Source organism: Manis javanica, chromosome 3 (genome assembly GCF_040802235.1).
Source record: "Manis javanica isolate MJ-LG chromosome 3, MJ_LKY, whole genome shotgun sequence".
In the NCBI taxonomy this organism is placed as follows: domain Eukaryota; kingdom Metazoa; phylum Chordata; class Mammalia; order Pholidota; family Manidae; genus Manis; species Manis javanica.
The window spans coordinates 206,552,410-206,574,671 of record NC_133158.1 but is presented as its reverse complement, the minus strand read 5'-3'; the positions used below and the strand labels follow the sequence as shown (position 1 = coordinate 206,574,671).

General features: G+C 57.4%; 1 protein-coding gene across 7 annotated transcripts; it reads right to left on the bottom strand.

Annotated features, from left to right (window-relative positions):
- Positions 1-278: 278 nt before the first annotated feature.
- Positions 279-21,269, bottom strand: SORBS3 (sorbin and SH3 domain containing 3). 7 transcript variants are annotated; one of them, XM_073232669.1, is made up of 22 exons: positions 20,813-20,964; positions 20,324-20,418; positions 18,454-18,610; positions 18,073-18,190; positions 16,415-16,608; positions 15,541-15,604; positions 13,375-13,413; positions 12,826-12,892; positions 11,040-11,130; positions 10,736-10,822; positions 10,585-10,638; positions 9,631-9,717; positions 9,107-9,153; positions 8,325-8,464; positions 8,076-8,128; positions 7,905-7,951; positions 7,618-7,732; positions 6,004-6,129; positions 4,423-4,731; positions 3,506-3,609; positions 2,982-3,088; positions 279-1,187 (listed from the first exon to the last, which is right to left on the bottom strand). In XM_073232669.1, the coding sequence occupies exons 3-22, from the start codon at positions 18,553-18,555 to the stop codon at positions 1,126-1,128; spliced, it is 2,013 nt and encodes a 670-aa protein (XP_073088770.1). In that variant the 5' UTR covers positions 18,556-18,610; positions 20,324-20,418; positions 20,813-20,964; the 3' UTR covers positions 279-1,125. The 7 variants fall into 7 exon arrangements, with proteins under 7 accessions (XP_073088770.1, XP_073088771.1, XP_073088772.1 ...); XM_073232670.1 differs by having other exon boundaries at positions 7,905-7,948; XM_073232671.1 differs by having other exon boundaries at positions 18,073-18,145.
- Between the last annotated feature and the right edge of the window lie 993 nt (positions 21,270-22,262).

The window sequence follows — 22,262 nt, the reverse complement described above, 5'->3', positions numbered from 1 at the left end:
GCTCCCATCTCTGCTTTCTCCCCACAACCAGGCCCTGCCCTGCCCCCTGTGATGATTGTCTTGGCACTGCTTGTCAGCTGCGCAACCCTGGGGCGGCTGCCCAGCTCTGCCTGAGACCAGACAGCTGAGATTTTTAGAAATAATGGTGCTTTTTCCAGCCTCCCCTCTACACATATGCACACACACGTCCCACCTGAATCTCAGCACTGAAAGAATTTCCATAGTCCTAAGCAGGATGAGCCCTCTCCCACCACAAAGGAAAGGATTGCCAGGCAAGGTCCCTGGTATCCAGGTTTATTTTACATTCTCTTCCAGAGGAGACTTGGGAGCTGGGGAGAGCTGGGGAGGCAGGAGGGCAGCACACATCAGTCACCCTGGAAAACTTTTGGGACAGGCCAGTCCTCTGAGGCCCTGCACTGCCTGGACACCACTGCTGGGATGCTTACAGCAGCGATCACATGTGTAGCACCTTATGCTCTACATAACTCCCAGCTATGGCCAAGGAATGGAGCTTTCTGCCCAGCCCAGGCCCAGGGCTTGGCAGCCTTTGGGAAGAGGAAGCCTTCAGGCAAGGCCTTTTGCTAGGCCTCGAATGCTAAGGAGATGCTGTGTCCATCACCATCACTCCCAGGCCCAGCTGGAAGCAGGAAGGTAAAGGGGAGGCAGGCAAGCTGGAGTGAAAGGGGAGGCATCCCCTCCAGGCAGAGGCAACCTTGGTCCCAGTGAGGTTAGGAAGCTGGTCCTTGTTAGAGGAACCCCACGGGGGTGAAGCTGGAAGCCGGTCCCTGTTAGAGGAAACGCCATAGCAGGGTGGGGGTGGGGACTCAGGGTCTGGTCTCAATAAGGCCCGGAAACAGTCTCCACTTCAAAGCAGACCTCTGTATTTGGGGAGTGGAGAAGGGGAAGAAATAAAGGGCTGCTGGAGGAATGCTTGTGAATTGTGGGTGGAAAGCAGTCCAGGGGGCTTCAAAGGGGTTCCACGGAAAGGTTGCTGGGGTTTTCTGCAGATGCCAGCAGTTCAGGTCCTGGAAGGAGGATGTGGTGGTGGGGGTCCTCTCTTCCTTCCTTAAGTGCCACTGCTGCCCACGCCATCCTGGCTGGGCTCTGAGTTGCCACAGAGACCATTCACACTGGGGCTACATAATTTCCAGGGAACGTCCCAAATTTCTGGGTCCTCCGGGAGACACCTGAAAGAGGAAAGACGAAAAGCATTTCCCACACTTTTTGATGGGCATGTGGGGGTGAGGGCCCTGCCCCCTGCTGGCAGCGCCCAGGATCGCAGGTGGCAGTCCTGTCCTGGGGAAGGATGATTTGCTTTCCTCGTTCCTGCCCCCTAATGGCAGAAGCGACACTCCCTAAATTCAATAATGTACTGCTCTTGAGCACCCCAACACCTGTGTATAATTTTGCACTTTGAGTAATTCATCCCTTCCTTGGGAAAACAGGAAGCAGAAAGATGAATCATGGGAACTCAAACCAGGAGGAACCTCACTGGTCTCACCTTTATTTTGGAGATGGGACAGGTAAGGCCTACGAGAAGGCAGAATGAATTCCCCAAAAGTACTTGGCTGCTTAGGGGTAGAGGCGAGACTAAATGCAGGCCTCTGGTCTGCTATAACCCCAAAGAACTCTTTCTCCTGGAGGGGTAGAGAGGAGATGCAGGAAGATAAACAAATATAAAAAATGAAATTAAAGTCTTGGGCCTTCCCTTTCCGGTAGGCTGGTATCCTGACTTCCTTATGAGCAACCAGTCCCTGCCCCCAGACCCTGCTGATACCGTTCCCCTGCCTGGAGTGCCTCCCTTTTCCTCTCTGCCACCCCAAATCCTTCCCCTGTCCTTCAGGGCCCAGCTTCCCCGCTTCCTCCAGGAGGCCTGCCCTGCCCTGCATTGTCCAAAATGATCAACACTGACCTCATGTTGCTACTGAGCACTTGAAATGTGCTCATTAGACAAGAACCTGAACTTTCTGCACCTTTCCTCTAAAAGCACTTGTGGCTTATATCACAAGAGTGGTGCTTTTTCTTCTTGTCTACATAAATTTGCAAAACCTATTATTAGGTGTAAAAAAATTCAAAGCAGAAGTGTACAGAGTGAAATCAGAACTTGCCCCCCTCACCTAGCCCACTACTCTGAGATAAGACTGTCAGAACAAGTTAGTATTCCTAATCACGGGTGCAGCCAAAGCTTGGTCAGCAGCAAGGTGGTGACAGTCAGATGAGCAAGGGGCCACCCTGCCCAAGCACCCCTCCCACCCTCAGGTCCTCCAGCCTGCTGCGGGGTGCCTCTCGCTGTTCGCTGCTAAGGAGGCTGCTCCTCTGGAGCTGAGGCTGGGCAGGGCCTCTGGGCAGAGCCTGCCCCCTCTGGGAAAACAGGCCATGTGAAGTCTGCTGGGTTGGTCACCTAGAAACAGGCCAAGGCCAACCTGGGGCTTCCTGGTTTAGCCTTTGCCTAAGCTGCCCTTAGGTAAGCCCTGGGGTCTACTCCCTCCTCCTGGCCGGGGGCAGAGGGGAGCTAGCTGCTAGCTGGGGGTGGGGGACTCGCAGACATGAGATGTGGTCCTTCCCGTCGGGAGCTTAATGTCCTCACCCCTCCCAGATGGCTCCGGAGACAGAGAAGTGTCGTGGAAGGGAGCCAGGGGCCTGGGGGTCAGGAACCCAGTTGCCCTGAGTCCCAGCTGACTTCATCAGTGACCCTGGGCTGGCTGCTTCCCTCCTCGCCCCTCCAAGGCATGAAGGCAAACAACAGAGGTGCTGGCTTTGGAGAGGCATCCAGTGCCAGGCCCCCCCGGCAGCCAGGCTTCAAGTAGGTGGAGGGTGATCAGGCCATGAATCCTTGCTAAGGCAGTACTGAAAGGTAGCTGCAACTCCCTCAAATCCCCCCAAAGACCCTGAGGTACCCCGTTCTAGCCTAGCCCCCCACCCGTCCTCCAGAGACCCTGAGATGCCCACTTCTGAGCTGCTCTGCCACGAGGCCCACATACCCACAAACCAGCCATCATCGCACTGCTGCATGACATCCACCCGGTCCCCCTCCCGCAGCTCTAGCTCGTCCTCATTCTGGGGCCTGTACTGGTACATCGCCCGGTACCTGTGGGAGACATCGTCCTGGTAACCATGAAAGCATTTCCCCTTCCCCAGACCAGCCCCAGAGACTCTCAACCCAAGTGTGGACACGTCCTCTGAACGCCCTGTGCATCGCTCCCCAGGCAGGCTCCCAGCTCCGCGAGCCTGTCCTAGCAGCTCCCGCACATCATGCACACAGGCGTGGACCTGGGGGCTGGAAGCCCAGTGAGGAGGCCGAGGCAAAGGGGCCAAGTACGGGGCCAGGACACCACAGACAAGTGCATCCCCCACCAACTCAACCGTAAGCCCTGTGAGGACTAGTGCCACCTTGTAGGAGTTGCCCAAATCCATCCTGGAGCGGGGCTGGGCTCTGGGGGCTAGTGTGTTCACTGCCAGCCAGGCAGGCCCCGCCTGTGAGCAGGCACCCCCAGATGGTACTCACGGGGTCCAGTGTATCTGTGTGATGTTGGGGGAGGAAGTCCCCAGGTCCAGGGGATGGCTGGAGCCTTCAGGATGGGACAGCGCTGAGCCAGGAGAGCTGAGCCTCTGGGGGTCCACAGAAGGAAAGGAAGGCACACCCAGGCATGAGAAGTGAGGCTGGCCTCCCTGCTTCCATAGCAGCATTTCCCATGCTGCCTCACCGCGTCCACTGAACCCCCAAGTCACGGGAGATCTGTGACCAGTCACTTCACTGGTGCTGGAGGTTGGGTCCCAGATAGAGTGGGTAGCTGGTTTCTGAATACCAGCAGGACAGAGGTGGAACGGAAGGAGCCCCTGCACTTGCTCACAGGGGTTGCTAAGCAGACGGATGAACACAGGGGCGAGCACGGTGCTTGTGGGCCACGTCAGCACCAGGACCATTGCCTATCTTTTACCCTCAGCTACTGTGAACTTTAGTTCAAATCCACCCAACTAACCGCTGAAGTGGAAATTCTTATCCCCGTTCTATGGTGAGAAAACCCAACTCCGGAAAGGGTAAGCCATCTGCCCGGGTCATAGGGCAGGTGATGGCAGACCCCCGACTCCTGGCACCACCCATCCCAGAGGCTGATACAGGCAAAGTAGAAGAGTGGAGTTTGGAGGGTCAGGAGGCCCAGGCTGGCTTTGGGGTTTCCAGCTAGAGCCTCTGGGTGTCCCATGTCTCCCTAGGCTACAACTCAAGGATCAGAATGAACTTGAGGGCTCTGAGGTCCACAAGGCCAGGGTGTGGCTGCAGTGCGAGGCTCTGCCCGCTCACCCCACTGGTCTGTCCTAGGGCAGTCCGGAAAGGATTCCGAAGTGTGGACCAGACACAGGAATGGGGGTGTGTGGTGTGGGGAGCAGGGGATCAGCACTCCTGTCTGAGGCAGGTCATCTTACCTGGGTCTGGGGCCTGGGTTCCTGGGTGGGAAAGGAGAAGCCAGTGCGGCGGGGGGAGGTCCGGCCCCCCAAGCTGGTGGATTCAGCTGGGCTGCGTGGCGTTAATGGGGAGCTGGGGTGATGGGCCAGGTGGGTGGTGGTCAGGTGGGGGGATGCAGGAATCTGGGGACCATCGTCGCAGACCCGGAGTCGGGGCTCGCGGCACACCTGCACATAGCTGGCAGGGAAGATGCCCTGGCGCCCTGTGCCTGAAATGCGCCCCTCGTACCAGTTCTCATTCACCTTGCGAATCAGGCAGATGCGCTCCCCCTGGTCGAGAGAAAGGGGTTAGTATCTGCAAGGCCCTGCTGAGCACTAGGCACCCGAGGGTGCCTACATTGGGCTTTCTCATTGAGACCTAACACCTGGAATGAGGGATCAGGCCCAGGACAGGTAAGCAGCTGCATGGCGGTCTCTGTGACCTAGCCACCTGGAGTCAGGAGCCAAGCCAGGCTGCCTGAGGGAATGAGCAGAAGTCTAAGCATTTCCCACAGCCAGAGGCACTGGGTTTGTTGGGATCGGGCCCCACCTCTTTGGAAGCTGACCCCACCCCACGGCTCTCCAAGATCCTGGCGGAGCCCATGTCATGACACACGTCCAAACCAGGCTCTGCCAACTCCAAGCGGTGTGAACTTGGGCAAGTCACTCTGCCTCCCTGAGCCCTGGCTTCCTCACATGTTAAGCGGGGATAACACTGCTGCTGTGGCAAAGGAGACCAAGGGCAGACGGGCAAGAAGTTCCGGACAGGCCTCGGCTACCGCTGCCATGACTGGGTCCTATTCCTGCCTGCACACTGGGCATCCTGTCACAGCTGCACCCAAAAACAAACTCCCTGGGGGCAGCTCGTGTGTCCTCGAGCCCCCACGCTGACTGACCTCAGGTGGGCTCCCCTGGGGGGAGGGTCTCCAGCCCTCTCCTTCCCCACCGCCTTTCTCCATTAGCCACTTCCTGCCCCCTCTCTCCCTGGGCCCAGCTCTTCCAGGCACCCTCACAAGGCCTCTGCCCCAAAAATCAACCGAAGGGAGACCAGTTTCCTGCTTCCCAGGACAACATTTTTAAAGCTTTCTTGATCACAATCTATGGTAAGAAATGTTTTAACAACAACCCAGTACACACACACACACACAAACACTATATATATATATATATATATATATATATATATATATATATATATATATATATATATATATATATATATGTATATTATATATAAATCTTCCCAAGGTTTTGATTAAATACCCTTGCCACATGCAAGGCATTCTAATACTTGCATTTTATTCTTTTGAAAACGCTCATTGTAATCCTCACAGCCTACCAACCTGCAATTGAAAAATCTTAGCTACTCTAAAGGTTTCAAACTTCTAGAAATGGGCTGAGTTAAGGGTAACATATCCAAAGACATTGGCAAAAAAATTTGAAATACTGAATGAAGATAGGTACATCCGACTCTTCAACCAAAAGGTTTTAATGCACAAATTTACCTCTGTCTTCACACACACACACACCTCCCTCCCCACTTCCCGCCTGGCCTGGCCGCACCTTACGGAAGGACAGCTCCACTTCCAGATCCCCTTTGAAGTTGTACTGGGCCAAGGCTTCTCCATATTCCACCACCTGGTAGGTTGGGGACTTGATGGGCTTGGGGGTCTCACCTGCAGGCAGCACCTGAGGAAGACAGGGTCATGAGAAAGATTCCACCTGGACAGCGACTGGGTACAGTGAGAGAGTTAAAATTGGTGCACAGAAGAAAACAAGGAGTTTCAAGGATCAAGGAACACCTGGTGACCTGTTCTAAAAGTGATCTACTATTTGAGTATGGCTGAGAACTCACTGTCCCTCTTCCTCCTCCTCTTCTAGTTCACCAGATACCCAGAATGCCCATACTCCCTTCCCTTCACCCTACTGATAAAAAAAGACAAGAAGCTAATAAACTACTTCATACTAAGATGTAAGTGACTAATGACATGGAATACTATACATACTTTGTGGAATTTCAGAATCAGCGAAATTGTTCTAACGGTAAAGGAGGTCTAGTGTTGCCTATTAAACCAAGAGCCTGAATGAAACAACCCAGCCCGTGGGTCAAAGAGGGAAGTCACACAGGAAATAAGAGAATAGTTCAAGTTGCTTGAAAGTAACAAAACATCAAAATGTGTAGGATGCAGTTAAAGCAGTGCATAGAGGTAAGTTTACAGCATTAAATGCTTACATTAGGGAAAAGGGTTTCAAATCAATATCCTAAAATACGACCCCAAGAAACTACAGAAGAGCAAACTGAACCTAATGTTAAGCAAGAGGAAGGAAATAATAAAGAAGCAGAAACCAATGAAAATGAAAACAAAACAGAGAAAAATCAATGAAATCAAAAGTTGGTTCTTTGAAAAGATAGATGAAATTAACAAATGCCTAGCCATAATAGGAGAAGACATAATTTATCATTATCAGGAGTGAAAGAACATCACTACAGATCCTACTAACATTAAAGGATAATACGAAAATATTATGAACAAATTAATCCAATAAATTAGATAATCTGAAATTCCTCGAAAGACAACCTATAGTCCTATTGTCTGTCAAATCCAGAACCTGTCTCTGGATTCAGATTCTAGACCTTCTACTTAACAAGTTGTCTATGAGTTTTAGCAAGTGAATCTGTAAAATGGGAATAATCTATCACTTCCCAGGGTAATGCAAGGAATGAACAAGGGAGGTGATACACACGAAGATGATGAAGCACATTATGATTTATAAACTGTCACATACTTCCCACTCTTGCCGGCTGCATTTAGGATTCTTCTCAAAGATAGCAGGAGAGAGACGGATTCTGCGTGGTGGGGGTCGGGGACACTGACAGGGCTGGGGGCCTCAGGTACAGGAGCCACCTTGTTGTTCGTTCTCGCCCCCGGACTGGGCCACCTTCGGACCACATTTAAGAAACATTTCCTGCATACAGGCAAAGCGCTGGGCCAGGCCATCTGGGACCAAGGGCCTGAATGAGGCTGAGGCTTGGCCCTGAGCTCACAGCCTTACATCTCAGGACACCTGCATGAGCAGCCAGCTCGAGAGAGGGGCCCTGAATGAATAAAGGGGTCTGCAGTCTAAGCCTCTACACTCGTCCACTCCAGCCAGGCTGCTGCTTGCTGTCCTGCTCACCTCCACGTAATTAGCAGGGAAGATGCCCAGCCGACCATGGTGCTCCCCTTCCAGCCAGTTCTTGTCCACCTCCTTGTGGATGTAGACGATGTCGCCCTTCTTCAGGGTCAGCTCCCTGCAGGTCAGGGCGAGGACATGGGGCAAGCTCAGGTCCTAGGGATCCTCCTTCCCTTCACATCCTGTCCTGCACAACCAGAGCCCTCTCCACCCTCTCCCTGTCCTCACCTCCCTCCCCCAGGGCACGGAGACTGTCCCACAGGAAGGGGAGGAGAGAGAAGGGCCCTTACTTGGGGGACTGGGCCTGGAAGTCAAACTTGAGTCGGGCGGCCTTCTTCTGGGCAGGGGAAGAGGACAGAAGGATCACCTCAGTCAAGCAGGTGGCAGGTCTGGAACAGCAGTCACCAGAGCCAACCCTAGGCCCCCCTTGCACCCTGACCCTAGTGCTCTCACCCCCTTACCTTTTTCTCCTCCTTCCTGGCTGGGCTGCCCCCTCGTTCAGAGGCACTAGGGTCTGTGGAGAAGCACTGCCTCAGCTTGAGAAGGCCATGTCTGGGGGTCTGGGTTGGGATGGGGTGATGTCCCCTCCCCGCAGGACAGGAACCAGTATAAGCCCGGGGTGCCATGACGCTCCTGCCACCCCGGGGCACCAGCATATCTGATGTGTGGTGCTGGGTATGGTGAAAAAAACAGCAAGTTCTGATTCTTACCTCGGCCTGAGGAGGGGTAGACAAAGTCCCTACGACCTAGGAAGGGGCTTCCTCCATCCGCCATTCTGTGGGGGCTCAGGGACCAGGAGGAACCCTGGTAAAGTGCATTCGGGGAGTTGGAGCTCCAGGCGGAGGCAGGCCTGTGCAGGGACACAGAGAGTCAGCCACCTGTCCGGGGCTTCGCACTCGACCTGGCTCACCCTGACCACCCAAATGCCCCCCTATCTCCCACTGCCTCCTCCCAAGGCATCTCCCAGGTCCAGGGCTCCCAGCAGGATGTCCAACTTCCCGAACAGTCGCGGCCGGGAAAGGGTGCGGCCCAGGCCGGGGGAGAAGGGCGCGCGCGTGGGAAGTGCCAGGCTCCCTGGCCGCGGCGGCCGCCTCCGGCCAGGCGGGCTTCTAGGGGTGGGGAGGGGGTGGCCAGTCGGGCTCCTGGTGGGGGCGGGCCAGGCGGGCTCCTCGGGGGAAACGGGGGGGGGGCCAGGGGGACTCCTCGGGTGGGGGGGAGAAGGTGGGCCAGGCTGGTTCCTGGAGGGGGGGGCCGGCCAGGCGGGCTCCTCGGGAGGGACGGGGGGGCGCCAGGCTGGCTCCTCGTGGGGGGTGGAGGGGGGATGATGGGCCAGGCCGGCTCCAGGCGGCCGCAGGCGGCTCCGGGCCCTGGTCGCGCGCCCTCCGCGCGTCCAGCTCATCCCCGCGCCGCCCCCGCCCCTGCCCCCGCCCCGCGCCACGTCCCCGCCGGCGCGCTCCCCGCCCAGCCGCCCGCCCGGTGCCCCGCCGCTCACCGGACGGGGGACCGCGGCTCCCGGACCCGACGGGGCGCCTGGGGCACCTGTGCGGGGAGACAAGGCGCGATCAGGGCCCGGGCCGGCGGGTCCCAGCGGCGGCCGGGGCGCAGCCTCCGGGAAAGTTTGCGGCCGGGCGGGGAAGGAGGGCAGCCGCGCAGGCGGGGACCGGGAGGAGCCGGGGAGGAGCCGGGGGCGGCGCGAGGCGGAGGCCGGCCGGGACAGCCGCGCCTGGCCTGGGTCCCCGCGGACCGGGCCCAGGGGGCGGGGCGAGGCGGGGAGGCGAGCCCTCGGCCCCGGGACGTCAGGCTGACGCGGAGTCGGCCTGGAAGGGCCCCTAGGAGTCCCTGGGAAAGTCCATGCCCTGCATCTTACGGAGAAGAGAGCAGGCGGGGCTGAGGTCCGCCCAAGGTCGCGCCCAGCGGCTGAAGGCGACCTCTGGCCGGCCTGGCCGCCCAGCCAAGTCCCGCTGCTGCGGGCTCCGGGTTCCGGAGGCCCCAGAGAGGGGTCGGGAAGGCCGGTACCTTGGGCGTCGGCTGCCGGGTCTCAATGGCCCGCAGGTCCTTGTCCAGCTCCGCGCTCAGCTTGGCCAGCTCTCTCTCCAGAAGGACCTGGGTGCCGGTTAAGGGGAGAGACGGGCGGTGGGGGTGGGGCAGTGGGCGCGCTGGCCAAAGGTCAGGTGTGAGCAGCCCAGCGGGCAGGAGGACGAAGCACGGGGCACTCGAGTAAAGGGCAAAGTCAGGATACAGGGCCAGGAGAGGCTCCCTGCCTGTGCGCCTGTGGGGAGGTGAGTCTCAGGGTGTCGTGCGGGCAGGGGATGTCCCAGGCCCTCCCTCTTGCCTGGGCTCACTCATCCTGCAGGCCTGGGATCCTACCTTACTACTTCCCCTACCACTCCTTACTACTACTCAGCGCCACTGTTGGTCAGGATACTTCTCTGTTCAAAAGCCTACAGGGCTAGTTCCTCTCCCATCAAGTCTTCTATGGCCTTCCACTACCTGGCCTCACTATACACAACACAACCTGCTTTCCTCCCACTGCCCCTCCAGCCACCGCTCACACAGACACACACACACACAGCACCCCGCCCCCCTCCAGCCTTTGCTTCTGCATCTCCCCAACCCTGAGCCAGCACCCTCTGTCTACCTGGCCAAGCCCTCCCAACCAGAGCCCAGGTCCATCTCCAAAAATCCTTCCTGACACTTCAAGTTCACTCCCGCAACTCCCTTCTCTGCTCCTGTTTTGGCCAACACACATTTTTTTTCAACACATGCTTGAGTGCCTACTATATGCCAGGTACTGTCCCAGGTGCTGGGGATACAGAGGTAAACTGTATGGGACTGGAGAGGAGCAGAGCGTGGGGTCCATGGCCTTTGTCCATGGTCACTGGGGCAGACACCACCCAGAATGGCCCTCATTTGTCCCCCAACATTGTGTCTCTGCTGCCCCACCCACCCCACCTACCCTGCAGCACTCACCTCAATGGGCTGGGAGGGCTTCTCAACAGGGTCCTCCACCAGTGGTTTCTTAGGCTAAGGGCAGGAAGGGTGAGTCAGAGGGGTGAGTTTGCCTTCCAAACACACTAGCTGACCGGCGCATCCACTCCCAGAGGACGAGGCCCACACTCACCTTCCGCCCAGATTCTAGTTCTTGCAAAAACTGGTTCCAAGAATCTTCGGTCCAGATACTGTCTGCTTTCTCTTGGTGTCTGGGCACCTATGTGGAAGGGGTGGGCATGAGCTTGAACAGAGAGGTACGGGCATACTGGCCAGGCATAAACAGCAGTCTTTCAAGCCACTGCCACACCCCACTGCCTGCTGGTTCCCTCTTGAGGAGTGGGACTCTCCTGGCTGTCCAGGGCCACCCCACGCTGAAAGGCACCTGGCCATGGAGCACAGCATGGCCACTGTGGGGAGCGGGAGGTGCAGGCTACCTGATTTTTGGTCTGGAGCAGGGAGGAGAGTGCTCCAGGATTACAGTTGAAGGTGCTTCTAGGAAACTCCTCAGAGAGGCCCCAGCTCCTCCTAAAGAAAGGGAGGAATGCTCTTCAGGTTCCTTTTAGAGAAACTGAGGCATAAGTGAGCATACAGCCCTGGTAGAGGGAGCTGCACCTACCTCCCCACCCACTTGGAGCTGCAGGAGCACTGTTAGGTAGTGGAAAGTCAGTGGCTCCAAGTTCAAATCCTAACTACCACTTAGCTGTGCGGCCTTCTGGCAAGTTACTAGACTCCGAGAGCTTCAGGTTCTGTAAGGACAACTTCCACCTTGTAAGGTTGCAGCAAACCTTAGGTGCGGGAACATATGGGGGAACCTTAGCAGGGAGAAGGCCTGGCACAGGCATGTGCTCCAGGAGTTGCCAGCCCCTTTCCTGCTGGCCTGGGTGAAATAACCTGCATTTGTGTTCAGTGTGGCCCCAGGACCATAGCAGTTTGTGCAGCCTCACTGAAGCTGGCCTTTCCAGCTGCCATAGCTCAAGGGGTCTTGCACACATGCCCAAGGGTACAGGGCTACACCCTAGTCCCAGGAAAACCTGGGGCAGGGCAGAGAGCCTACAGCCCTGACACAGGAGCCCTGGGAAGGCTATTTCTGCTCCCCAGGCCTCAGTTCCCTGCGTGCACTAGATCTAGTGACATCATCCGTGAGACCCTCCAGCCACCAAGGCACTTCCATGTCACATTTGCTTTAGTTCTCCTGCAAGACTCCCTGCTTGGCTACTTAAATGTTACAATGTCTGTGGAGTTTGAATGTCTCCACCAAGTGTAACCACGGCTGTACAACCCCCATATCAGAAGATGGAATATCTGACCGGAGGGCCAGGATTTCTTGGCTGTAATTATGACCGTTTTCTACTTTAAAAATAATAGTAATAATAGTGATACTGAGAACAGAATATGTTGTTCCTAGTTTAAGGAAGCTCTAGTCTGTATATTAATAATGTCTGTGGAGACATGTGCCTTATCCTCAGTCATCCTGTGATCCCCACTTAACAGACAGGGAGACTGAGGCTTAGACTGATCAAGCTACCAAGGTCACACAGCTAATGCAGCACACCAGCTTGAATCCAGAACTCTGAGTGCAAATCTTGAGCTCTTAGCCTCTATCTTATCAACGATGCCTAGAGCCACAGGCCAGCTATGGCTATACTAGTGAGGTTAGCATATTCCTCCCATAAAGAAATAAGAAATTCATTGATTTTACTTTAAGAGCAAAGCTGCCGATTCCTGAGCTTGGGTTGGGCCCCTCCAGGGCCCTTGCAGTCCTGGCTGGGCCTGTGTGGTTTGCACGGAGTAAAGCAATTATATCCTTCACCTACCTGGAGGGGTTCCTCTCTCAGCAGCATCTGGGAGGAAACTTGGGGTCCTCTACACCTTTTGTTTCCTCCCAGGCTTCAGAGGGCACTGCAACAGGTCCACGCCTAGCCATGGGCCACCCCACTCTCCACCCCATATGACTTGTGGGCCTTTGGGGTGATGAGTTCCTGCTGCCAACCACAAAAGCGTCACAGGCATTCCTGACCAGGAATGGGTGTAAAGTACCCCCCACCCATGCCGCCATTCCGCTTTGGCCCTAGCAGGGAGAGGAGTACCTGGAGTGGTGGGGAGCCAGATGCCTGCCTACCTGCCCCGAGGCTTTGCCGGCTGTGGCCACCAGGGGGTGCAAGTCCAGCAAGGAAGCCAGCCCCCCTCTGCAGCCCTCAGGCCCCTCCCACGAGGGCTCACCCGCTCAGAGAGGAGGCTTGGCCTGGCCTGAAGGCAGGTCTTTGCTGGGGCCCTGGATGCCTTGAGTCTGTAGAGGCGGCACAGAAAGAAGCCACTGAGGGTGGGAGACCACAGGAAGGGGCAAGGGAGGCGAGGGCTGGGGCCGAGGGCACCTGCATGATCACTGATAACCAGTTATGGCACCCATGCCTGCCACACTCCTGGGACGTTTGTGGGAACAGGGGTGGGGCTCTGGACCACTCAATGTTGGCTTTGCACCAAGAGCTTTACACTCTTTACTAAATCCTCAAAACAACTCTGGGGAAGGTGGTGTCCCCATTTTACAGATGAGGACAAAGGGACCCAGAGGAATCACAGCCAGGCCTAGGCACTTGCTGGACAGTGGAGCTGAGGCTCTTAATCGACCTCCCAGGGGGGTTGGAGCTCACTAAAAACAGGCTATACAAATTAAGTTGAACTAAGCCAACTGGGGAGCTCCAAAGCCAGGCAGGGCGGCAGCAAGGGGCAGATGCAAGCACTGGGCTGGGGCAGGCCACCTGTACCCCTCACCTTTGGGTGCCTCCTCAAAGGTCCAGTCCAGCTGTAGATCTGTGGGAGCAGAAAGGACCAGCTCAGGGACAAGGCTGTCCCCTGAGGCTGTCTCTGCAGCTCCCAGCCTCCCTCCTGCCCAGGGCAGGGGCGAGGGACTGAGTCAGCGCCTGAAGAATGTCCTGAGGGAGGGAAGGAATTAGGAGGACGGTCCTCGGGAGGGCTTGAAATGCCTCTGGCAGACTTGGGGCCAGAGCCAGCCAAGCGGGCAGTGGACTTGCCCAAACCCTCCGGCTCTTCCCTCCCTGTGTTTCCCACACACCCTTCCTGATCCTTGTAAACCTGCGTCACTGCATCAGGTGGGGCAAATTTCACCTCCTTGCCTCCCTCTTTCCCTTTCTGCACCCGCTTCTAAGTGCCTGTCCCTCCCCGTTGCCCAGACCCTCTCCTCATGGCGCTATTGCCTTTCAGGGGCCTCCTAGATAAAGCTACTGACCAGCCGATCCACTCCATCCCCTTGGCATGCAGGCGCCTACCTTTAACGCAAACCAAACGCCTCTCTTTGGACCCCATCCCTCCCCGCAGCTCCTGGGTCCCCCTGCTTGCCTTCACAGCACACAGAATCTGTAACTGATGCGCTGCCCCCAGGGCCCCTCTTGCCCCACCACCCTCGGCGAGGACCCCAGGGACCTTCCCATCACCAAACCACATGGCCAGTGTACTTGACCCAGAAGCGGCATTTGTCACCGTGATCGCTGCCTCCCTTTGAAATGAGGTTTTCACTTGGCTTCAGGGAGCCACTCTGGTTTTCCTCCCACTTCCCCAGCTGAACCGTCTCAGTCTGCTTGGCTGGTTCCTGCTCGTCTCCTGAACCTCTAGACATCCAAGCATCAGAGGGCTCAGTATTGGGCCTCTGTTTCTCCATCTCCCTCCGTGATCTTGCCTAGTCGTCTGGCTTACAAAAAATACCATCTATTCCAGGGATTCACAACCTTGGCTGCACATTGGAATTACTTGGGGAGCTTTAAGTCAAAACCTCTGAGTCCCAGGTATTTCCATCTGCAGCTTAGGCCTTGCCCCTTGAACTACAGGCTTGCATATTAACTGCCTCCTAGACATCTCTGCTCAGATGTACCTACTGTACAGAAAACTGAATGTTCCTAGGCCTGCCCCTCCACAGTCTTCACTGTATCTATACATGGCAATTCCATGCTTCAACTTGCTTAGGTTCTTGCTTTGACTCTTCTCTTCCACGCCACATCCAATCCATTGGCAAATTCCCATGACTCTGTCTGCAGAGTCCCAGCAGGCCTGCTGCTATTGCTCTGGCCTGAGACACTGGTGTCTCTAACCGGGATTAAAGCCAGGCCTCCTAACTGGCCCTCTGCGCACACCCCCAGTACATCTCTTCCCGGCCTGGCAACCAGAGTGAGTCTTTCCAGCCAGCCCTCCTAGAAGTGTGCCACTCTTGTGCTCAGGACCTCCTGGTGGCTCCCTGGCTCTTGCAGAGTAAAACCTAAAGTCCTCGTACTGTCCCCATAGGCCCTTGGTGACCCAGTCCCATCACTCTGTGACACCATCTCCCACGACATGCCCCCCTCACTCCATCCAGACTATTCTTGCTGCTCCAAACCAGCCTGGCTGCTCCTGCCTCTGGGTGTCTGGGCACCCCTGCCTTCAAGGCCCCTCCCCTTCAGCGCTCCAGCCCTCTGCTCTGAAGCCTGTCCCACCCTGAGCACTCCCTGGCCTTTTTCTCATGCCCTTACCGTCATCGCCATATTAAAGATTTATCTGTTTAGACTGTCTACCTCTCCCTTAGCTCCACTACCCGGGGACGTTCTTTTTTGTTCCATTTCATCTTCAGTACCTAGAATAGAGCTCAGCACACAGTAAGTGCTCAGTAGTCAGTCAAGGCACTGACTGAACAAATGAGGACCTCCTGGCTTCCCAATACCCTCAGAGGCAAATACCAGGGACAGTATCTGGCCACTGTGCCCCCGAGCACAAATTGGAGATTGGAGATTCCTTCCTTCGGCCCTTTTTGGGGTCCATTCACCACAGAGCCTGGGCTAGGCGGGGAAGATGTCCTGGAGAAGGTAGGTTCCTTTTTCTGCCCCTCCCTCCCCAAGCCCCAGGGCCAGAGCCCACTCAGGCAAAGAGAGGGCCCTGGAAGAGTGTTAGATTCACCTGGCATCTTCCGGTGAATCTGCTGGAACATTCTCCGGTACCAGTCCCTGGGGCTGTCAACGCTCTGGGATCAGAAAAGGCAAAGTCAGGCCACCCTCCCAGTATCAAGTCACAGAAATTTTTTCTCACTGAGTCCTTTCTCTGGCCGCCCTTGAAGCCCCAGTGGGTGGGCTATTGTTGACATATGAATGAGATGCATGGAAGGATCTCTATCAGTGATGATCATCAACTGTGAGATTAAGGTGGTTTATGTTTTTATCTCTCTGCTTTTCTATATTTACCGTGTTTCTACAAAGAATATGTGTTTCTGTGTAATGAAAAATATATGCGATAATATAGGGAGCAAATGGCATTTCACATTCCTGTCTCCCCTGAGATTCAAAACAGCCCTGGGAGGCAGGGGATGTTGCAAACTTGTTTCAGATGAGGAGGTGGAGAACTAGAGGCAGGCGCTGGCTCAAGACAGGCACCAGGAGGAAGGGCAGGCCCCTCAGAGCCTGGACCCCTGGTCCTTCCGTGCCTACCAAGGCATGAGGCCTTCTCAAGAGTCTAGCTCACTCAATCAGCAATCATTTCATGAGTGCCATGCCAAGCACTGGAGCTGCGAAATACGAGGGGGTCCCTGCAGGAATCAGTCCTCACAGCAGTAGCTCTCCACCCTGAGGAACCTGGGAGACATTCTGGATCCCCCCATCCGGCCACAAACCACCTGTGCAACTCAGACACACAGAGTGCCCATGATGCTCTGGGGTCACGAGCCCCCAAACCCACCACAGTGGAACCCCTGCTCTAGTCTGGAATGGTTTGGGTACAGCCTTTGTTACCCCCACTTGAATTCACAGAAGTGGAGCTCAAATGAGCCCCCTGGACTCACTGATCGGGGAGCAATAGGCATGCCGCTCTCATCCACGGGCCCGATTCCCTCATACTTGACCCAGCGCTTGTCCTGACGTTTACTGTCCTTGGTCCACGTGGCTGACCAGTTCTGGGGATACTGGGAAGCAGGGGTCTTCTGGTTCGCAGAGGGCCGGCTCCCAGGGCCTGGCCAGGTCTGATACCAAGCAAGGTCTGTAGGCCGTGAGCAGGAAAGCATTAGCAGAGGCCCAGGGCCTCACCTGAACTTGCTCTAAGCACTGATCCCTGTGGATTCAAAACTTTCAACATTTCCTTGTTTGTTTGAGTTGATGACGAAGACTCTTCAAACCTCCCCATTCCTAGTAGGACCACAGGTCTCTCTGATTGTTTACTTTCTGGTTAAAGTAAATGAAAAGGGATTTTGTCTTGAAAAATCCATGCCTTCACCCACCCTACCCTGCTTTCCTGGGGCTGTGCTAAGAGTTTTCAGAAGGAGGGCTGGGAATCTTTGCCTGCAGAGGATGTTGGGGACATCCCAGTTGGAGAGTCAGCAAGGTGTAGCAGAAAGGACACAGCTCGGAGGAGGCAGACGTGAATTCGGATTCTGGCTTTGCCACCCACTGGCTGTGTACGTTGGACACACCAAGCATCCTCTCTAGTGCCTCAGTTTCCCTTTCTATACAACAAGTGTGATTGTGGCAAAGATTCAGGGAGGTCTGCTATGTGTGGCATGCCCAGCACAACACCCAACACACAGACAGAAGGCTCTGGATAAGGGACAGAAACTCATCCACCAGACACAGCTGCTTGTCCTCAACTTCCCCAGAACCTGCAGCCCCCAGGGAGCCAGGGTAGCAGCATAAGGGCTTTGGGGCTAGACAACGGTTTGAACCTCAGTTCAGCATCTGCGACTGGATGCCTCTGAGACTTAGGTTCCATGCTGGGAAGATACTGATAATCATACCCTACCTTGCTAGGCTATCAAGGGATTAAATGAGATAAGGCTTTTAATGTGTCTTTATCATGCCCACCATACTCTAAGTTTCAACAATCATTTATTTGTTATATGACTAAATAATTAGACACAGTGCCTGCCTCAAAGGAACCCTCAGTAAAGGATGCCACCCTCCTCAGGAGAAGGCCCTTAGGGTGTGCCTGCACCCAGGAGGTCCCAGGATCTCCCAGACCCCTGCTGAGCTGCGGTGACTCACAGCTGCCCAGGAATTGACAGGCTCACAGGGCTGCCCTCCAGCCTGCTGCTGGGCCGCTGAGTACAGATGGGACAGGGCCTTCAGGCCTGCTGTGGTGTTCAGCCCCCACACCTTCTCCAGCCAACATACACAGCATTCCTCCACCTTTCCATCCCCAGTCCAAGCTCCTCCCCGGCCCCCAAGGCTGTGCCCCCTGCACACTTCCTTCCCCTGGCACTGGGGGAGGGAAGGGGAAGGGGTGTGTCAGCCTGCTCTCTCCCTGTGCATCTTTGCTCGCCCTGCCAGCAGGCTCACACAGGGAGGGGCAGTTAGCTGAGCTCAGAGGCCTGGGCCTTTAGGGCCCCCCATCCCCCTCCTGCCTCTCCAGCTCTGCACAGGGGGGTGCCAGATGGTTAGGGGCCCAGAGGCGCTGAGCCCCCAACCCCGACAAGGGGCTCCTGGAGCAGGTTTTCCTGGGCAGACCCACCTGGGTGCCGAGAAGCATCTCTCCTCTGTGTGAAGTACCCATTGCACACCGTCCTGGGAGCAGGGTCATGGAACTGGAAATTAAGGGTGTTGGAGCCACCATTCCGGATCACAGGCACCTGCGGGGAGGGCCAGGAGCAGCAGCTCAGGCCCGAAGGTTCTGCAGAAGGGCAGAAGGCGGGGCTCCCAGGCACAGCCCTGTGCCTGGTGAGGCCTGGAGGGCCAGCCCGACTTTTTGCAGAAAGCCAGCGAGGCTCTCAGAGAGCTGCCTTGCCTGCTTCCCTCCCTTCCTTTAATCCTCCTGCCCCTCCCACCCCAGCACCCTTCCTGCGAGGCCTCAGCTGTGGGCCCACAGTAACCCTCTCCTCGCTTTCTCGCTCACCCGTGTCCCCGGGGACGAGGACCGCACATGGGCCCGGAGGTGACTGGGGATGAAGTCGTCCAGGCTGAGCCCAGCGGGGAGGCTGCAGGGTGGGGCCTGCATGCCTGGGTCAAGGTCGGAGTACTCCGGCTGTGCCAGTCGCTCCTCTGCGTGTCCTCTGTGGAGGCAGGGAAAGCCCTGCTGCGCCCAGGCTGAGTGCCCTCTGGGCCTGACCTCGAGGTGGGCAGGAGGGGTTCAGGCCAGCTGGGTGGGAGCTCAAGGACCCAGGAAACAGGCCACTGCGGGCATCTGCCTACAGGCTGCCCATGCTGGCTCCCAGAGGCACAATGGGCCACTTGTTAGGCCCTGGGCAGGAGCTTCGGGTGGGAGTGGGGGAGGGGGAAGCCAGGGCAAGGAGGGAGGCTGGCCAGGAACCTGCTGGGCAAAGCCTGGGGCATGCAGGCCTGCTGGCCGGCCCCTCTGGGGTTTTTGCTGGCCAGTGTAGCCCACTCCCCCAGAGGGAAAGCAGAGGGAACTGGGGCAGCTGGCAGAGGAGGACCTGGGCACTTGGGGCCTTGATTAAGTTCCCCCTGCTTCCCCCAGGCCCTGTGTGAGTGGCTGCTTACCAGCGGGCACAAGAAGTTACTCAGGCCAGGGGAGAAGCCCGGGATAACAGCAAGGCCACCACCCACTGCCCAAAGGGCCAAGATCCCGAGGAGGAGAACATGGGGGCACTTCCAGGCAGAGGAACCACTCCTGAGCTCAAAGGGGTACCAGCTCCCTTTGGCCTCCTTCCCTCAGCTGAAGCCTCAGCGGGCGTAGGGGGCCAGTGTGGGCTGGGATGGAGAGCAGAACGGGCTAAGGGCAGAGCTGGCATTGCTCGCAGAAGGGAGGTGCTGAGTGTTCCTCACTCGCACCCCCAGCCCCCAACTTCCAGACAGTTGTATAAACAGAGCACCCAGAAAGCCATGGAGCAGAGCTTTTCCCTCCTCACCTGTGCAGGTGGAGCGGGCTGGAAGCTGAACCAACCACCACCACCCCCCGGGGCTGGACCAATTCAGGTGCTTTTGCTCAGTTAGGCTGTGTGCCCTGGGTTCCAGGAGCCCATGAGAAGACCTCAAGGGCCTTGCGAGGTGCTGTGTGTGTGTGGTGGAATGTAACTGCAGGGCTGTGCATGTGACCTGTGGCGGCCACCCTGGGGGGTCATGGGAGCAGAACGAAAGGTGTGGGTACAGAGGGGTGTCAGCTGGAGAGTAGGTAGGGAGTGTGCAGTCGGGGGGGTCACGTGAACAGCACACAAGCTTTGGAGACCAGAAGGGATGAAGGTACAATAGGGGCCGTGATTAGTCCTGTGTCCTGCTCCTGCTTGGGCCACAGGGGCTGGAGGGCACAGCAAGGCTGGGGGCAGCTCCCTGCCTCTGGTTTAAATGGGGATTCCTTTTGACATGTGAAAGACCTTTTGGGGACACAGCTTTCCTGTGCTGGGGGGTGGGGTGGAGGTCCGAGGCTGGAGGAGGGGCAGCTCACCAGCTGGATCCAATTAGGACTCCTACCAAGAGCAAAACATGCAGGCACACCCCAGTTCCTGCTGCTCTCCCTCCCCTTGCAGGAGAAATTGAGGCAGGGGAGGCCTGGGGAATCCGTGTTAGCTGCATCCCCGCCCCTTCCCGGCAGCTGCTTGAGGCCAAGTTGCACAGTCAGCACCAGCAGTCCCACATGTCATCTGACGGCTCTGTCCCACCCTGCTGTGCTGGGTGAGAACTGCCCTCTCCCAGGATGGGGAGGGCAGGAGGTCGCCCCACACCACCCACTTCCCAGGGGTTGCTGATCCTTGGTGGCCCAGTATGCCCTCCCCAGCACTGTTCCCTGTGGCGTGTCCCCAGGAACATACGGCAGTAGGTAGGAAAGGTGGGCTGCGTTTCACCCGTGGAGTTGTGCCAGGAGACACTGACTTCTCATAGCAAGAAAGAGGCCCCAGAATTGGTCCTGGATTGGGCAAGGACAGAGGGTGCCAGGAAATCTCAGGGGTTCTCCCAGAACTCAGGCAGCCCTTCACCCTGGCAGCCAGCCCCAAATGGCTGGAAGAGGCAAAGCAGCTGCTGTAGTCCGCGGGTCCCCTTACCCCCCCAAGTACTGTCCTGACCTTGGGGCTTGGCCCTAGGGGCTCTCCCAGGTATTTACCAGCTACAGGTCCACGTGGACAAGGGCAGGTTTTCTCAAATTTCTTTTTTTTGGATAGAGGGGTGGAATTCTCACCTCTTTCCATCCCAGAGTTTGGGACGAGGACCCCAGGGGGAGGGAGGGCTCTCAGCCCTTCCCTCGGGTTGGGCGCGGGTCCCCCCCGGACTGCGCCCCGCCTCCTCTCCTTCCCGGCACCTACCTTCCCCAGCGAGCAGGTGGCGGGGGCCGCGCACGCCCGGGAGGGCAGGAGCATCGCTGCCCGGCTCCCGCCTGGCGCGGCGGCAGCGGCGGCGGCGGGCCCTCGGGGAGGGAGGGCAGGGAGAAGTCCGGGCTGTGCGTCCGTCCTCGTGACCTGGTCCGGACGGGCTCCGCGAGGCTGGCCGCGCGAGGAGGAAGAGGGGGACCGACTGGCCGAGGGCCGCGCTGGGAGGAAGGCGCGAGAGGCGCTCCCCTCCGTCCGATCTGGACTGTGGGAGGCGCGGCGGGGCGCAGGGGCGGGCGCTCGGCCGGCCGGGGGCGTGCGAGGGGCCTCCGTCGGGCCGCGCCTCGGGGACGCCGTGGCCCCTGCGTGGGGGGGCCGGGCCGGTCGCGCGGCGGCGCCGGGAGGGGCCGCCGAGGGTCCCCGGGGAGCCCGCCCTGGTTCCCAGCTGCCTTCCGCGGCCCCCACCGCGGGGCTGGCGTCGAGGTGGGGGCGGGGCCGCCAGCGAGCGCCACTCAGAGTTTCCAACGACGTTTCCAGCGTGTGGGAAGAGGAGCCGCTGCGCCGCGGAGCCAGGACAGCGGGCAGGAATGATTAAAGAGCCCGGGTCCAGCCAGCAACTGATACGGAGCCGGCAGCCTGGGAGACGGGACCGAGATGCAGACAGGCTGGGGCCGAGATAAGGGCGCTGCGCAGGCTCTAGAGTGGCCTAGCGGACCGCGTGGAGGACCCGCCGCCTCTCTCCCCACTTGGGAAGAGTTGGTGCTTGCATAAGCGCGCGTCCCTGCGTGTGCGAGCAGACGCGCGCTGGTGCTCACACACGTGCAAGCAGCGCGGAGGGTGGCCCCGGGAGGAAATCGGCCTGAGGGAGCGGCCCTCTGGGCGTGCCGCGCCCCCGAAGAGGATGAGGGCGGGATCCCTTTGGCGGGGATGGGGTTACCAGGGTCTCGGTGTTCCCACACCGTATTTGTTTTGATCTTGCTTTTCCGCTGTTCCCGCTGCTCTGACACCAGTCCCAAGAGCCCGCGCCCATTGGCTTCTGATCCCTCTGGTCATCCCGTCTACCCTTTTCTCCCTAAGCCTCTGGGTCCACCCGGAGCCTGGTATAGAAAGTGAGGGCGCTGAATGAATGTTACCGCTAATGGATAGGCCCAGGAGTACTTCTAGCTCTTGGCTTGGCTCGGGGACTCCAAGCCCCAAAGCAACCAAATAGCTAACAGTTATTGGGCAATGTCAGGTCTATTTTGGGAGTGCTCAGGTACACATTATGCAAATATGAAAACATTTATAAAATACCTACTGGGTGAAAGATTGGTTCCTGAAACCACCATGCACTTTAGACTGCTTTCCAAGTTCATCATTCAACTCAAAAATTGAGAAGGAATGGAGAAAAGACCAAACAAAGCTGTTTTTTCTTAATCCCTACCGTCATTGATACTATTAGCTTTCT